This window comes from Thalassophryne amazonica, chromosome 21 (genome assembly GCF_902500255.1).
Source record: "Thalassophryne amazonica chromosome 21, fThaAma1.1, whole genome shotgun sequence".
Lineage (NCBI taxonomy): Eukaryota > Metazoa > Chordata > Actinopteri > Batrachoidiformes > Batrachoididae > Thalassophryne > Thalassophryne amazonica.
In genome coordinates, this window is record NC_047123.1 from 24,577,535 (window position 1) to 24,594,704 (window position 17,170).

The following is a 17,170-nucleotide window of genomic DNA, read 5'->3' on the forward strand; positions in this document are numbered from 1 at the left end:
ATACCTGTGATTGATGTTTTGTGTGAATATATTGCTATTAAAGTAGATTTATGACACATTTTTTTCTGTTTATCAGTTGTTCCTGGAATGTGATCTTTCCAAAGGCAAGAAAAAAAAAAATCTGTTCATTTTTAAATGGTCTCTTGTGCCATCTGGTGGATAAATCAGTCCTGTTTTCTGTGAGTTTTCATGCTTAAAATTTTGTTACAACCTTATTCCAAAATGGACTAAATTCATTTTTTCCCCCTCAAAATTCTACTCACAACACCCCATAATGACAACATGAAAAATTTTTTATTAAATGTTTGCAAATTTATTAAAAATAAAAAACTAAGAAGTCACATGTACATAAGTATTAACACTCTTTGCTCAATACTTGGTTGATGCACCTTTGGCAGCAATTACAGCCTCAAGTCTTCTTGAATATGATGCCACAAACTTCCTCCATTCCTCTTTGCAGCACCTCTCAAGCTCCATCAGGTTGGATGGGAAGCGGTGCACAGCCATTTTCAGATCTCTCCAGAGATGTTCAATCAGATTCAGGTCTGGGCTCTGGCTGGGCCATTCAAGGACATTCACAGAGTTGTCCTGAAGCCACTCCTTTGATATCTTGGCTGTGTGCTTAGGGTCATTGTCCTGATGAAAGATTAATGGTCACTGCAATCTGAGGTCAAGAGCGCTCTGGATCAGGTTTTCATCCAGGATGTCTCTGTACATTATTGCATTCATCTTTCCCTCAATCCTGACGAGTCTCCCAGTTCCTGCCACTGAAAAACATCCCCACAGCATGATGCTGCCACCACCATGCTTCACTGTAGTGATGGTGCCAGGTTTCCTCCAACTTGATGCCTGGCATTCATGCCAAAGAGTTCAATCTTTGTCTCATCAGACTAGAGAATTTTGTTTCTCATGGTCTGAGAGTCCTTCAGGTGCCTTTTGGCAAACTCCAGGTGGGTTGCCATGTGCCTTTTACTGAGGAGTGGGTTCCGTCTGGCCACTCTACCATACAGGCCTGATTGGTGGATTGATGCAGAGATGGTTGTCCTTCTGGAAGGTTCTTCTCTCTCCACAGACGGAATGCTGGAGGTCTGACAGAGTGACCATCGGGTTCTTGGTCACCTCCCTGACGAAGGCCCTTCTCCCGCAATCGCTCAGTTTAAACAGGCAGCCAGAGTCCTGGTGAATCTGAACTTCTTCCATTTACAGATGATGGAGGCCACTGTGCTCATTGGGACCTTCAAAGAAGCACAAATATTTCTGTACCCTTCCCCAGATTTGTTCCTCTAGACAATCCTGTTTCGGAGGTCTACAAACAATCCTTTGACTTCATGCTTGGTTTGTGCTCTGACATGTACTGTCAACTGTGGGACCATATATGTAGACAGGTGTGTGATTTTTCCAAATCATGTCCAATCAACTGAATGTACCCCAGGTGGACTCCAAGTAAGCTGTAGAAACATCTCAAGGATGATCTGTGGAAAGAGGATGCACCTGTGCTCAAGTTTGAGCTTCATGGCAAAGGCTGTGAATACTTACGCACATGAAATTTCTTAGTTTTATATATATATATATATATATATATATATATATATATATATATATATATATATATATATATATATATATATAAATAATTTTTATTTATTTATTTATTTATTTATTTTTTGCAAAAATGTAAAAAAAATTCACATTGTCATTATGGGCTGTTGTGTATAGAATTTTAAGGAGAAATACATTTCGTCCGTATTCAACATAAACAAAATACTAATTCCGGTATTTTCGTCTGTTAGTTTATTTCGTATTTTTGATTCAACAAATACAAAAATAAAATAAATGAACGATACGGGGATTCAGCGGAAACGAGCCTATGAATCTTCTTACTCGAAACACGATTCGAAGTTTCGATGCTACGTGTGTCGAAGCAGTCGGGAACGCTCTTTCGTAATTTGTTTTCTCCGCTAAAACGGTAATTATGGAGATTGGGGCAGAGATTAGCAAGAAAATAAGGGTAAGTTGAGTTATGAGTTGATTGTGTGGAATTTGATGTTCTGCACGTTTCACTTTTAGACGGATGCTAGCAAAAAAAAAAAAAAACTAGCTTGCTAATGGTAGCACATTTTTAGCCATACGGGAAGGCTTTTAAAATGTCTGAGAATTTAGCAAGAAAACAATCATACGTCTGTTAGCATTTGCTACTGTATTTTTTTTCCTTCTAAAATACTACCTATTTGCGAATGATGCATACTCTTTAAATGCGAGTGTTATTAGCTTCGTTCACATAATCAATGAATTAATTTGTTTCAGGCCGCTATCAAGGGCAAGCTTCAAGAACTCGGTGCTTATATCGGTAAGTCAACAGTCAGTCTACAGGTTTTCAGTCATTTTGCATGACTGACAAACATTTCCAAGGCACTGATTATTATTATTATGTCTTGAGCTTCATTTACATCCATCAGAAAGAAATACAAGCACTAGACACGGTAAATCCGTCTAGAATGGACAGTTCTCAAAAATTGAGCACTATCTTTATAAATCACTACACACAAAAGCACATTTTCATTGTTTCATTTCAACTCAGTGGTGGTGGTGTTCAGCAAAAACATTACAAATATTGTCCAAATGGTAGTAGACTTGTCTGTATCTTCGTATCAAAGTGTGTGTGTGTTTTTGCAACTCATTTAATGTTTAAAGTAAAGTGGTGGTATTGCACTGTGATGTATAATTTTCACTTATGGGATCGCCTGCGTTTGTTCATTTGTTTGTTCGTTAACAGTCTCACGGGCACAATTCTGCAGTTATCGTCATAAAATACATACATGTTGACTTAAAAAAAATCTGAAATTGTGAAACCCCTACAGTGCAGTCTCTCAGATTGATGCCACGCTGCCCTGTTTGGTCAAGTGATGGAGCTTAGCAGATTCGAGGGTGACTGAGAAGTTATGTGCCTGACCCAGAAAATGTAGGGTGTGGTTCTCCATCTTTTGCGTTTTGAGAAAGCAACATTTCTCAACATTGCATACAGTGAGTCAAAATTTTACACATTCTCCAGAAATGTAGTTTTCTCAGAATGCAAAAGATGGGAGAATCACTCCCTACTTAATCTGGCTCAGGCTCAAATCTAATCAATCGCCCCTCGTAGCTGCAGATGTGTGGCATTTGTTTGCAATGATAAGGTAAATGGACTGCATTTCTGTGGCATTTATCCATGAATTCCATCCATTTATCCATGCAATTGAATAAAATTGATAAAGCCTTATTGGAAATTATTATCGTTGTGCCCCCTGCAATGGGTACATAGTACTTGGCATTTTAGATTCAGTTCTAATTTTGAAATGATTCCTGGTTTCCAATCACCAATCTAATCCAGCATGTCTCCTTTGTGTGTGTGTGTGTTTTTTTTTTTTTTTTTTTTTTTTTTTTTTTTTTTTAGATGAAGAGCTTCCTGACTATATTATGGTGATGGTGGCAAACAAGAAAACCTCTCAACAGATGGCTGACGATCTCTCCCTTTTCCTTGGAAACAACACTATTAAGTTCACAGCCTGGTAGGATCACATTGATATTTTCCAGTCAAGTCCTCAGTTGTTTTACAGTGTCAGTTTGGGATCCATTAAATTAAACTGTGTGGTTTCCATGCCATGATGTCACACACACACACACTCTCTTCAAGTTTGCGTGCTGGTAATCATTTAATCACATATACAGGAAAACACACGTAACATATGTGAAAGAATACTTACAAGTTATGTCATTTGCAGATATTTAAATGTCTTTTTGTTTATTGAAAGTCAAAGCACAGCTCTGCTGTGGATTACAGTTTTCAAATGTTGGCGTTAACTGTCGAGAATAGTTTTTGAAAACATGGACGGAGGTATTTTAGCAGGTCTTATTTAGAGTATTATCCTGCCAAAAAAGAATTTACACCCAACTTCACAAAACATAAATAAGTGCTGTTTGATGTCATACCCACATTATGCTTTCATGAATAATCTGTTTCCACTTTGTGATTATTGAAAAACAACAGTTGCATACACTTGCTGCTCTTAGTTTACATTGATATTGTGTCGATTTCTCTTATAACTTGTATTTTCTGTTTGATTTTTAGGCTACATGGTGTCCTGGAGAAATTAAGATCTGTTACAGTTGGTAAGTCAAAATTTTTTAGCATTTACTGAAAAGTAGGCAGATATTCAGGAGTGCTCTCCCCTAGTCTCTCTATCCATAAACCCAAACTCATTTTCTAACCCTTTCTCCATATGTAGCTTACATTTTATTTGCACCAGTAGTATTAAGGAGCGTACATTATTTTATGGTGAGAAAATAAATTACTAAATGGGTGGAAAATGCACTGTCTTGCAAATAATTCCCCAATCGCTACAGTTTTTATGTGACCCCCGGTGCTGATGTATTTTGTGAACTGCAGTGAGCTCATGTTTTCTTTCTCGTATGGCGATTTTTAGAGCCTGCACCCACCAGACATCAAATCCAGTCCGACAGTGGTGCCGTCGCAGGAACAAGCCGCTCTTTTGAAGACAGCAGCACAGAGGAGCCAAAGGGCTTGACTGTGTCCAGCTCACGGTCCGACAGGATGGAGAGCCGTGTGTCCAGTTCTGCCGCTGAAAGGTTTTCAAAAATCGTCACTTAGCGTTTTAGCTTGTATTAAATGACGCTCGTTTTGAATCAGAAAAATGATGATGCACTAATATGTTTGTTTGTCAGAAGAGGGTCCTTGGAGAAGAGTTCGTCTCGCTTGACATCCACGGTTAAACCGCTAATGGAGCCCCTCCCCTCAGAGGCCGTTATCGACATTAAACCTGAGTTGGACGATGACCTCATCGCAGAGGAACCCGTGGAGATAGGTGGCATTCGGAGCCGTTCTCGTGGCGCAGCCAGCAGACCCACAGCTGAGATCTACAGACCCGTTCATAGCAGGTTGACACTGACAAGCCCTGCAGACACGTGTCGGCCCTCTGAGGGATCGTCTCACAATAGAAGCAGCAGACCCACCAGAACTAGCTGCAGTAAGGTAAAAAGGAAGGAAAACCCCACGTGGCTTTTTATATTCTGCAGCCAAATCTTATTATATTTCCAGTTAATAAATGATTCGACACTGTAAAACGAATAAAGCATCTTGAATTCACATTAGCGTTCTTCTCACTTTGTTGAGCAGGAGGAGTTGTCACGTAAACGGAAGGCGCCGGTTGCAAGTTCAGTTGTGCGAGTGAACCGAGTGACCGACGAGGACAGCGACGACATGGAGGAAGAGGATGCAGGCTGCACAGGAAGAGGCGTGTCCAGCAGAGTGTCGCTGCCATCCAAACCAGAACGCAAGTTAGTGACTGTTGATGATGATGGGCTTTGGTGTATTTTATATGTCAACTTTCCTCCCTTCAGTGCTTACTATTTTGTCTCCTGTCCTGATTCCCTCTCTTCAACCAGTCTTCTGTCCCTCTAATTTCCTTTGTATTCTTTTGTACGATTACTCCACATCTTGACGGGATTAGAATACTTGCATGTCATGAGCTGGGGCAGTACTTCATTTATTGACCTTAAAGAGTATCTTAATGCAGTGCTGTTGCATTTGTCATCTCAGACCGACTCTGCCACCGGCCAAGCAAGCAAACAGGAACCTAATATTGAAAGCCATCTCAGAAGCCCAGGACTCAATCACCAAAACAACAGCCTACGCATCAAGTGGGTTCCACGTTTCTTTATACGTTACCGTGATGGTTCTGTGTCTGACATGTAGATCATGTATCTCAGGCGTGGTTATGGTCTACCGTTGTCCTTCCCAGCTGTTCCCATATCACAGAGGCAGACAGTTCCTGTTGCACCTCGTACCCGCTTGGCCAGCCCTGAGGAGATGACTGCAGCCATCCATCTGGTCCAGGAACACCTCCACAGCCTGGCCCCCAGGGTTCAGGCCAGCACCTCTGCAGAGAGCATCTCCACCAGGACACTTGGTACACGATCAAACATCTTGTTTTTCAGTCACAAAGAACTTACATGTTCACTGCTTTATTTTTATCTTGATTAGTGTACAGCACCGTCCCCAAACCTCCCACCCTCAGTTGGTTTGCTCCCTCACTTTGGAGGATTCTCTTATTTGAAAATTTCCTGGTGTCATCCCTGGCTAGACTAACATGGGAATGCCATATAGTGTAGTTATGGTATTATAAATGTGATTCATGATTCAATATGGAGTGCACAATATTTGTGTGACCACAGAAAAAAAACAAACATGGGTAACTTTTGAGTAAATTAAAATAAAGTTGGATTTTTTTTTTTTTTTTTTAATGAACATCTTTGTTTTCTGAGAAATTAAGAACGAAGGCCAAACAAATTTGGAGTACCTGGCTGGCCAAAAATACTGTGCTCTCTCTTTCCTGAAGCAGATTCTCCACCAGCTCCTGGTAGATCTTTAGCTTCACGCCTTCAGTTGGATGTAACAGAGAGCAGTGATGAAAGAGAGCAGTGTGACTATGGTGAGTGTTGTTTACACATCTTGGTTTTTGTGGGAGAGATTTATTTTTGAAAGGCTCCTGGTCAGGTTTGGGTGCATGCACCACACCACACTACACCACCTGCATTTAGTCCTGGTTGGCAGGCATCCAAGTAGACAACCAGTCCATCACCACGTCCCGAGAGTAGCGGCCAGGTGGAATGTGGCCATCCTCTTGGTTTCTCTCATTGCCAAGTCTCCATGGGTGACGTCAGGTAGGGTGTGTCCACTCTGTGGTAAAAGAACCAGCCAAAACAAAGTAGAGTTGTTTTTTGTTTTTACATTCATTTATTTTTAATTTTGAATGTTAGATTCATATTAATTTCGTGGTCAGCCTAGTGGCACAGTGATTGGTGCTCCTACCTGACAGCAAGGTCTTCCCCATTTCTACGTTTCCCTGTAGCGCTCCGGTTTCATCCCACAATCAAATCATGCATGCTAGGTTTATCTCTGCTGCAGTTGGTGGCAGGATTGGTCCTCCAGGCAACATAAAAGCACTCCTTCAGTTCTAAACCACATAAGGGTAGAAACTAGTGTGGTGCTCAAGTGTCATCCCCATCAGGATATGTCAACATGCGTTGACGTATACTCGGTTTCATCTGATTTGTGATATTTGTAGTTTGTTTTACAGATTGGACGTTTGTCATTTTAGAATTCATTACAGGGATCTCGGAATAGTGGTGTAATGTGATTTGAATTGCATTTGGTAACACCTCTGAGAATTTTTTTTTTTTGTGTGTGTGTTTTCTCGGGTGAAGTGGCAACAGGCAATGAGACAAAGACATACGATACACGCTCCTTCATAATGAGCCAAACTAAATTGGAACAACCTGCAGCCAGCCGCCAGCAGCAACTTCCAGGCAAGGAGGAGGTCCAGTCGTCTGTACCACGTACCGTCCAGGCTAGGTACATGAACGCTGATGCGCATTATAAGCGTGTGCTCGCAGATCTCTTCAGTCAAGGACATAATCTGCACCAGGGTTGGCCTGATGGCCCTCTGTATTCTGACGATCCTTTGTTTTAATTTATCAGACTTTTTGTTCTGTTGGTTTTAACTAGTAAGGAGAAAGGAGACAGCCCAAAGTTCATTGTGACGCTAGATGGGGTACCAAGCCCGCTTGGGAACCTCACGGACTCTGACATGGATGAGGTGAGACCACCAGCGAAGGTCACAGATGCAACTATCCACCTAAACCGGGACTCCAAAGTCAGTGTTCTTCACAGGCTGCAGGGAGGCATCACTTCATTTGAAGGTACGGGGATTTGCTACATCAGTGCCCCTTTTTTTGCAACCGGAGTGGTTTTTAACCCACTTCTGGTAAACCCTGATGAAATGTGTGCTGTCATTATTCTCACTGTGCCTTTACACATACAGTGTAACATTTGAACTGGACAGACACAGTGGACCCGAGTTCTATCCACTGTAATTAACCAATTGAAAACTCTGCACATTACTTATTTATAACACAAGCACTTTAAATTTGGCTTGCTTTTCTTGTTGTCTCACCCAGTCCAAACAAATCTTGCGCTGAGTATTATGAAAGTGATATTCTTTTTTTTTTTTTTTTTTTTTTTTTTTATTCGAGCGTGGTCTTTCAGTTTGAGAGCTTGATTTGTTAAAGTTACTCATTTTCTAATGCACAGAACATTTCTCTCATTCATATTTTTTTGTTTGACAGCAGTTGGTGTGCATCTTAATGGTGCATTACCGCCACCTTCTGCTCTTGAGTGTGAATCACAGTATCATTCAGTATACAGGAGTAGCATGTCCTGCGTATAGGCTATCATCTTGTGGTCATAGATGACAATGCAGGAGCTCTCAAACTAGTAAAAAAAACAAAACAAACAGCAGTTTATAGTCTGGAAAACACTGCTGTCAGTGATGTGATTGTTGGTGTTTCTCTTAGCAGAATTGCTCAAAATCTCTTGATGATCCCCACGAAACCCCCAACATTTTGGTGTTCAGGATTCTTTTTCTCCTGGCTATTCCCGTTAGGGGTTGCCGCCGCATATCCAGATGCATTGGCCTTTTCATCAGTTTCTTAAAAATAATCTACCTGTCAGTCATATATGTCCAGTGACAACCAGCAGGTGGCATTTCATCCAGATCTATGAGCATAAATTATGTATTTGGTTTGGGGTAACGGTGAGTTTTCTGTATTGTCAAAAATAGCGGCACAAGAAACCTGTTAATCGAAATACAGCATTTCAAAATTGGTAAACCTTAGTACGTGCTGTCTGAATGCCCGTCTCATATGTGTGCACTCCTAGTTTATTTTAAAATCACGTCTTTATATTTGTCTGTCTTTATTATTGTTTCTTAACACTGAGATATCCAGCTGTTGTTGGGCTCAAAATGGGAATATTACCCCCAAATTAGAACCCCTCTTACATCTCTCTGATCTCTTCTCACAGAGGAAGGGATGGACTTTGAGATGGTGGAAGACGACTGTGTTCCTTTGAAGAAACATAAGTCCATGGAGCGATGCAAGTTCTGGCCTGTGTGTAAAAGCGGTGATGAATGTATGTACCATCATCCCACAACGCAGTGCAAGTGAGTAATTCTCTTCCTAACTAGCTAACTAAGTAAATAACCACGATTACGCTTTTATCACTTCTGATTTAATGTGGATTTCCCACTTTTGTTTTATGTTTCTGAAGGACTTTTCCTAACTGCAAATTTGGGGACAAATGTCTTTTTGTCCATCCGAACTGTAAATACGACGCCAGGTGCACCAAGCCAGATTGTCCGTTCACTCATGTCAGCCGCAGAGGCATGGTTGCTCCTCCCCCCAGGCCAGGTGCTGCCTCGTCATCTATTTCTACATTTTTGTTTTAATGGTTTTATGTATTTATTTTTGGCTCTCTAATTTTGGAATAACCTTATGTGAGACTGTGAAATTAGCAGTTACCCAATTACAGAATGCTACATCGTGCACACTCTGTGCTGAATTTGTAGAAATATATATCAAGTGTATTTATTGCATGAAATGGAAAAAAAAGCACTTCAATGAAACCAGTGTGAGTTTCATTTTGTTGTCTTGTTTGTTTTTGCAGCAGTGCCGGTAGCACAGACCACCAGTGCATGTCGTTTCTTTCCCGACTGCAAGAAGACGGACTGTCCCTTTTATCACCCCAAGGTAAAAAAAAAAAAAAAAAAGTGTACTCTTTGAGTATGTAAAAAGTAATTTTATTCCACTTGTAAAGAAATTTTGAACAAACCCAACCGTGGCTTTTGGCTGACTTTTGGCCTCTTGCCAACAGCCTTGTCGCTTCGCGGCTCAGTGTAAAAGAGCTGGATGTACCTTCTACCACCCGACTCAGTCTGTACCACCACGACATGCCCTGAAGTGGACAAAAGCTCAAAGCAGGTTTGCGTTTTTTTTAATCACACAAAACACTGATTAACCAAAAAAAAAAAAGTTTTGAAGTGTTCCGGTATTTAAATGTATCACTCTGATTTTACAGCCCATTACTGATGTCGCAGACTGAACGGTCCCCCTAAAAATCAGTTCCCCCCATGATGCGGTTCACGGATTATCACCTCATTTCTGCTTCAAACTGCACACCAGTCATCATCGATCTCAGCGACAGATATCTGAAGCTTTTGTACTACAATGATTTCCACATAAATTCAGCATTATTTCATCATAAAAGGCGGCGGAAGCGATCAGAGTGCAGCAGCTAAACGAGCTGCTAGTTGATGCATTCGCTGCACATTGGACATTTCAAAGTGTCACAGAATTTCGCCTCGTTTCTGCTTAAAACTGACTTTAGAATGATTTAAGAGGTTTTACCTTTATCATCTGATGGTTAATAATCACATTAATCCATTTGTTTGCTTTGGGTGAAGAGACTCGCCTCAGACCTGCTGCTGTGGTCCGAAACGACACGTGCAAATGCAAAAGGTGGACCTATTTATTTATTTATTTTAGGGGTGGACCGTTCAGTCTGCGACACCAGCATCATGCATAGAAACAAAACACCACTAATGTATGGTGTAATAAAGACGCCGTAAAGCCTCACAGCATGAAGTTATGTAACGACAATAACAGTAAACATTTTTAAGTGGACTAACATTCAGAAAACACTCAAACACAACATAATTTGGCAGTCAAAGCATATAAATACACATTAAACCAAAAAGAAGGCACTTGAATAATGTGGGAAGATGCAGCAGTAGATTTATTATTATTTTAAATTTGTTTTAAACTTGCATTTGGAAGAGGAAAACCCCAACCAAGTTTGTTCAGTATCCTTCATGTGTATTTTATAATTAATTTGTGATTCTTCTGCAAAATATCACATACTCATTTAAACCAAAAAATGATTTATATATCACTCATCTTCAACCGTTTACTCCAATTAAGGGTCGCGGCGGCTGGAGGGTATCCCAGCAGCCATCGAGCATGAGGCGGGGTACACTCTGGACAGGATGTATCACTGCAATATAATTTTTGGCAAATGGTGATGTTATTGGCTTGAGATGTGTACAAGTACTGTAATCACAATATTGCACGTTTCTGTACCACCTACTAAATTTTGTCACCCCCTCACTGTGTTCTCGTCTCAGATAGTAAAGTCCAAGAGGAACGACCGTGTGCAGACGACATCTGGAGCTGTGGAAGATTTTCTTTTACTGTCTTTTGTTTCTGATAGTTAAATTTCAATGTTGTTTGTTTTTTGGCTGTATTGTGCTACTTTGACTGATTTTAAAGGAAAAAAAAAAAAGTTTTGTAAGTCAACCCGTGAATCATGGAGACTATTAAAATATTCCACATTTTATGCTCCTCTCATGTTTGATTGCTAGTTCTGATGATCAGATTTTTAAAGTTTTTCATCAACAAAAGTGAAGAAGACGGTTATAGGTGTAGTTAACGCTGAGCTCATTCTCAAACTCGTGCAAAGTCTTAGCAAGGTTTCATCTACCGAAACAAGTTTCATCATAGTCCGTGAAGACGATGTCAGACACTCTGCTTCTTCATGACCAAATGGTGACCACAAGTAGAGTGGAAACGCACCAAACCGCATTTAATTCTGGTAATTTTATTTTATTTTTTTGTTATTTATTTATTTAAGTTGTGCATATGCAGCCTTCATACCGATAGGGGGGTGATTCTTTAACTACGGGCACTATTGGCCTTGTAAATGTAATTTCCACTACACCATTGCCTTACAATATAAAGCGCCTTGGGGCAACTGTTTGTTGTGATTTGGCGCTATATACATGTGCTCTGATGTCACTGTTTATCTCCATAGGAACTACCCAAACAATCTTTCATACAAACTGTTTAGGGACATTACAGTGTTGTGGTGGAAATTACGGCAATAGTGTGGGACAACTACATTTTGTTTAAAAAAATCACAACAGTTGTATGACATTGAATACCCCAATTATGTTTTGATTATTTTACTGATATTTTATTCAGAGATATTTTAAAACATTAGAAAAAACATTTCTTTACCATTCATTTTTATCATAGAAGATCAAAAGTCTGGGTGTGGGACAAGCACAAAACGGCAATATTTGCATATAATGATGCTGAAAAAAGGTGAAAAAGTCATCATAGACTACTAGAACAAATTTCTTAACACACTTTCATTGTAAAGATAACTGTAAAAGTGTGAAAATTCCCCTTTTTTCTGTTTTTCATACAATATGATCAAAGGACATAAGTGCCCGTAGTCTAAGAATCACCCAGGGGGCGCACTCCCGTCTCATGCGAGACGTCCCGCCCATGACGTAATGACGGCAGTCGCGCGCCTTCCAGCGACTTGGCGCGCGAGTGGCGCATGCAAACATGGAGGAGTTTAAGGTAAGACTCGCGGCGCTGGTGCGCTCCTACAAACACTTGTACGACTCGTCTCTGAGAGAATATAAAGACTACCAGCTGGTACAGAACTCGTGGAAAGAGATAGCGGCCCTGATGGGCAAAGACGCGAACTTTTGCCGTAAAGTGTGGAAGAACACGCGGGACTATTTTGTCAAAGCCAAAAAGCGAATGCGTGGACGGAGCGGCGGGAATAATAAACTCCTTCCACCGATCGTCAACGAACTGGAATGGCTGTCCGAGTTTGTAAAACACCGTGAGTCCGACGGAATTAACGTCAAGGTAAGCAACAAAATTTCGGAAAGTTGCATGAACTGTAAACTGTTTTGTTTTGTGTTTTTTTTTTTTTTTTTTTTTAAAGCATGCCTCTTGTTACCTTCTACAACCGACAGAGGGCGACAAAGCCCGAACACAGCTGGCAGACTACAGGATAAACTGAAAAGTAAAATGTTAAATTTGATTTCTTACCGTCTAAAATATTTGCTTTTTCCCCCTTTGTCATTGTGATCTGGAAAACCAATTAAAAACTTTAGTGGGTTTTTTTTTACATAAGAAACAAACAAACAAAATCCATTGTTATCCAGGTGTATTGATGCCACCTGACTGAATTGTGAGAATTTTGTATTTTCATCTGTTGGTTGGCAGAAATGTGCACTCTCAAAGTTTTGTGAGTGAGAGGTGTTGAAGCTCGCATTGTGTATTAAAAAAAAAAAAAAAATTAAAAATGCTTTTAGTCCAATTTATCAAAGACATGGTGTCATGTTTCACTCCCTAAAGTTCAAATTCTAAAATTTGACCGGTTTTTGACATACATCTACTTCACCTTAAATTCAATATCATTTCCATTGAATTATCGCTGTTTAAAAGCAAAAACGTATTTTCAAACTAAAGTCTTGCAACCTTTTGTTGGGCACCGTGAGACACTGTTCATGCACGGAGTAATTGGAAGTGGAAGGCAATAATTGGTCAGCCCAAGTAGGTCATATCACAGGTGCCCGATTTCCATTTCAGTCATTGCCTTAACTCTTTCTTCGTCTGGGGTAATGACATAGACTGACTGCAAATGTTACGACTCACAGGTGTAAGCTAACCAGGAACCTTTTGTAGTATCCAGTCTTGTCTTGTAGCGACCCACTAGCTATAGTAACCTGTTACAATTTAGCAGAATGGAATATTGTAAAATCTCATTATGTGGCATGTATAGTTGATATAACTGAAAAGACAACACGAGAAAGACAGTTTGTGATTGGTCATCAAGACTAAAGTCAATGTCGGTTCGCTCGTGAAAGTTCCAAAAACTCAGTGCCAACAATTTACCTGGCTAACTTGAGTGTATATATCGCCCCCTGGGGAAAAGGAGGGCCAATGCATAATCTGAAGTTTAAAATACCTTATTCATTCACAGCCGATTCTTCAGGTTTCTGCATGTGCTGAAAATAAATCCCATGATCCACCAAGACAAAACTTAAAAAAAAAAAAAAAGTTAAATTATTTTGTTTGGTCTCCGGTGGAGGGGTGAGGCTGCGCGAAAGCTTTCGTGCTTTCGATGACGTGCATGTCAGTGTCAACATGCTCCGCCTACCAAACAAAAGGGTTCTTCTGGCCGTGGAAATGGAAGTCAAGTCAGACTTAACCCTTCCAACTCGTACCAACCTGAATCCCCCAGTCTAAACGGGGCTGTCGCCATATGCTGGCTAAATCGTAATGGTGTGACACCTGCATAACTTATTCGATGTAGCCGGCGTATTCGCCAAATTTTCCATAAGTCAACATATGTTGGCTAAATGAGACAAGCTGTGACAGGCCCAATAAGTAGTCAGTCCCTTTGGCTTCTCTCTTTTGTTTTTCACTCGGGGTCGCCACAGCAAATTTGAACTGGCACAAGTTTTACGCTGGATGCCCTTCCTGGTGCAACTCCACATTACATGGAGAATAGGCAGGGAACCTTCTACACTGGAAACAAGTGAGCGAACCACTTGGCCACCATCCTCACAAAACGTCCATTACTTAGATATTCCATAAAAAATAAAGTCGTCATAAAAAATTTGTTGAATTTCTTCCCTTTTTAGTCATTTTGTGGACAGGAGATGTTTTAAGATACTCAAAGTGACACTTTAAGAACTGTAGTTGTAGAGGTGTTGAAAACCACTTCAAAAGCATTTTAAAATAACTTTTTTTTTTTTTTGCTAATTGACCAGAAAAATATTATACATGTCTGTCATGATAATTTTAATAATCCTTGTTTATATTTTTTCAATAAGAGTGAAGATACCGACTCCAGCCAAAAGTACGCTGTTCACCCGGAGACCATCAGCAGCTCAGCCGCGACTAGTGCCGCCAAGTTCACCCAGTCGGAGAACAGCGCCTTCTCAGCAGTGGGTTTGTCCACTCCTGAATCCACACCAGAGACCACTCCTCCCTCTCCGATTCCACCCTCACCTTCGCTGAGCGTCTCCTCCCACCCGTCGGCCTCCTCTGCCTCTCCTTGCCGCTCGGTACGTAAGAGGAAACACCCCGCAGACGAAGACCTCCTGCACAGACTGGAGGAGCTGAATGAGGAGCACAGGAGGGCCGTGCAGCACAGCAGCGAAGATTTCCACTTTGCAGTCGTCATTTCCGACATGCTGAGTAAAATTGATCCCGAGCACAAGTCTGAAATTAAATTTAAAGTGTATAAGCTGCTTTTTGAGGCGGAGATGCGCTATGGCAAAGAGTGAATGCAGACACTTGAAGGCTTCCGTTTACTAACCGTCTTTATTTGTTGGTGTCTTCAGTTTATGAGCAGTTCCTGCTTTTAACGACAGCGGCTCTGGGATTTTATTGAATGTTTGTCTCTGTATTAAAGGGTTTTTCTACAGTTTAGCGACCAAACGCTAGTGGCTGTGAGACTTGACGTAGACGACGCAGTGCAGCCGGATTAATAGAGGGGAACTGTGGCTTGGCGCGCACACTTTTGTCCCGGCACATTAGCATTATTGTATGTTCTATCTTAACATCACCACTGTTATTTCAGTGTAACACATCTGCAATAACTTTCAGGTGCTGGGGGTTAAATTTAGTATTTGTATCTCTTTTCCCCCAGTATTTGAAATGTGAAAAATGTTCCATGTTGCTATCAATAGTTCACAAGCACCCCGAAATGTTATGTTTTCTTAAATATGAAAGTTGAATGGGATGCACCCAAAAACCTTTTATCACAGTTTTGATAGACACAAAACTCATATATGTGCATTTGTCTGTTGACCCTGGGATAGACTGGCAGTCAGTCCAGGGTGTCCTCAGCCTCTTGCCAAAAACCCATTTGGCTTGGCTCCAGCCCCCCTGTGACTGACTTAGAATACAGTGTAGAAAATGAATGGGGGAAAAAAAATGTATTCCCTATATTGTAGTGCAAATAAATGTGCGTCTTGAGTTTTATTTTTTAAATAAAGTGTTTTGTATTGACATGATTGTTTTGAAGATTAAATCAAAAGTGTGTGTATTTTTAACAAAGTTGGAAATCAAAGATTTATATTTGTTTTCTCATGTCACACTTTAGGACTCACTTGGTTAGATTAATTATTCCACAACATCTCGAAGGCTTAAAACTTTAAAGATGATGACCAAAATATTGGGGAAATAGAATAAAGTATAATTCTACTTTATGAACCTCATACACACCAAAATAGAATGTCTTGTTCTTAATATGATTATTCAATTCGGTTTCAGATCACCTGACCAGATTTTACTGAAGACAGCTGCAGATCCACGTTTGTGAGACTGGCACCACCATGTGGTGGCTGGAGTGAAGTGCAAGTCATTCACAAGCAAGGAGTCATAAAAACGTGATAATTAAACGTAATAATTTGATTGAATTCTTACATTTGTTTTATATTTACAAGCCACAAGAGCTTTGTATAGAATGACAGTGTACTTATGCAGAAAATCTACCTCTGCTCCTCAAAAATGAAAACTATAATCACCCAATGCACAATAAAATGTAGTGCAGCAGCTAAGAGAATATTTAGAGCAAAATCCTGCAAATGGTGATACAAGCATCAAATTTGGCACAAATGCTCCTTAGGCATTGCTCTTTTGGGAAAAAAATGACTAGCCACTTGAACTGTCAATAGGTGGCCAGGTTGGGGTCAATTGAAGAATTACACAGGGGTCAAACTTAAAAATGTTCCAATCAAATTGAAAACTACACTACATTATTTGTCTGATCATAACAATTCCAAAAAGGTATAGTTTGGACTATCTATGACTGAATGTTCAGGAGTTATGGGGTAAAAACAGCAAGCATGGTGACAAAGGTTGGTTTCAGTTTGTACATGGGTCAAAAGTTAAAGTTGCTCCAGTTTTGGTAAAAAAAAAAAAAAAGGATTATGCAAATTATTAGTTAACAGGGTTTTAAAAAAGAATAGTTTGGACCATGTGTTATGACATTACAGGGTAATATATGTAACTAGTCATAGAATCCAATGGACGTCGACCTTGTTTGATCTTTACTTTGGAAACCAAACATTCAACACAGTCAAAACTATTCCATTTATTAATCCTATTAGCTCAAACAATAATTTGCATCACTTTTTACCAAAATTGCACATTTGATCAGCATTTGTCACCAACTAGTGGGTGATGTGAGCATTTTAGAGCATGTGGTTACATTTTCTTCTTAAAACCCAAAATTAATTTAGAAATGCATGATTTAGTTTTGGGAAGCAGAGCTTTGACCTCCCAGTATTTATGTATAACTCGATTTTTAGAGTTTTACAGTTTAGGATACAAACGTTTGCTGGAAGGACTTACAGTGCATCCAGAAAGCATTCACTGTGCTTCACTTTTTCCACATTTT

At 40.1% G+C, this 17,170-nt stretch overlaps 2 protein-coding genes across 4 annotated transcripts; both read left to right on the forward strand.

The window, feature by feature from the left end:
• The first annotated feature begins 1,854 nt into the window (after positions 1-1,854).
• zc3h14 (zinc finger CCCH-type containing 14) lies at positions 1,855-11,287 on the forward strand. Of its 3 annotated transcripts, none has more exons than XM_034162258.1 (17): positions 1,855-2,008; positions 2,305-2,347; positions 3,431-3,545; positions 4,106-4,146; positions 4,461-4,623; positions 4,720-5,026; positions 5,171-5,331; positions 5,594-5,694; positions 5,796-5,963; positions 6,393-6,485; positions 7,261-7,408; positions 7,562-7,755; positions 8,918-9,056; positions 9,164-9,303; positions 9,560-9,642; positions 9,767-9,873; positions 11,076-11,287. In XM_034162258.1, exons 1-17 carry the CDS (start codon positions 1,973-1,975, stop codon positions 11,077-11,079), a joined length of 2,043 nt encoding a protein of 680 aa, XP_034018149.1. In that variant the 5' UTR covers positions 1,855-1,972; the 3' UTR covers positions 11,080-11,287. The 3 variants fall into 3 exon arrangements, with proteins under 3 accessions (XP_034018149.1, XP_034018150.1, XP_034018151.1); XM_034162259.1 differs by having other exon boundaries at positions 6,396-6,485; XM_034162260.1 differs by having other exon boundaries at positions 4,723-5,026.
• A 985-nt stretch (positions 11,288-12,272) lies between these two features.
• LOC117502965 (transcription factor Adf-1-like) lies at positions 12,273-15,802 on the forward strand. The gene is made up of 2 exons (XM_034162107.1): positions 12,273-12,615; positions 14,595-15,802. The coding sequence occupies exons 1-2, from the start codon at positions 12,304-12,306 to the stop codon at positions 15,048-15,050; spliced, it is 768 nt and encodes a 255-aa protein (XP_034017998.1). The 5' UTR covers positions 12,273-12,303; the 3' UTR covers positions 15,051-15,802.
• Positions 15,803-17,170: the final 1,368 nt, after the last annotated feature.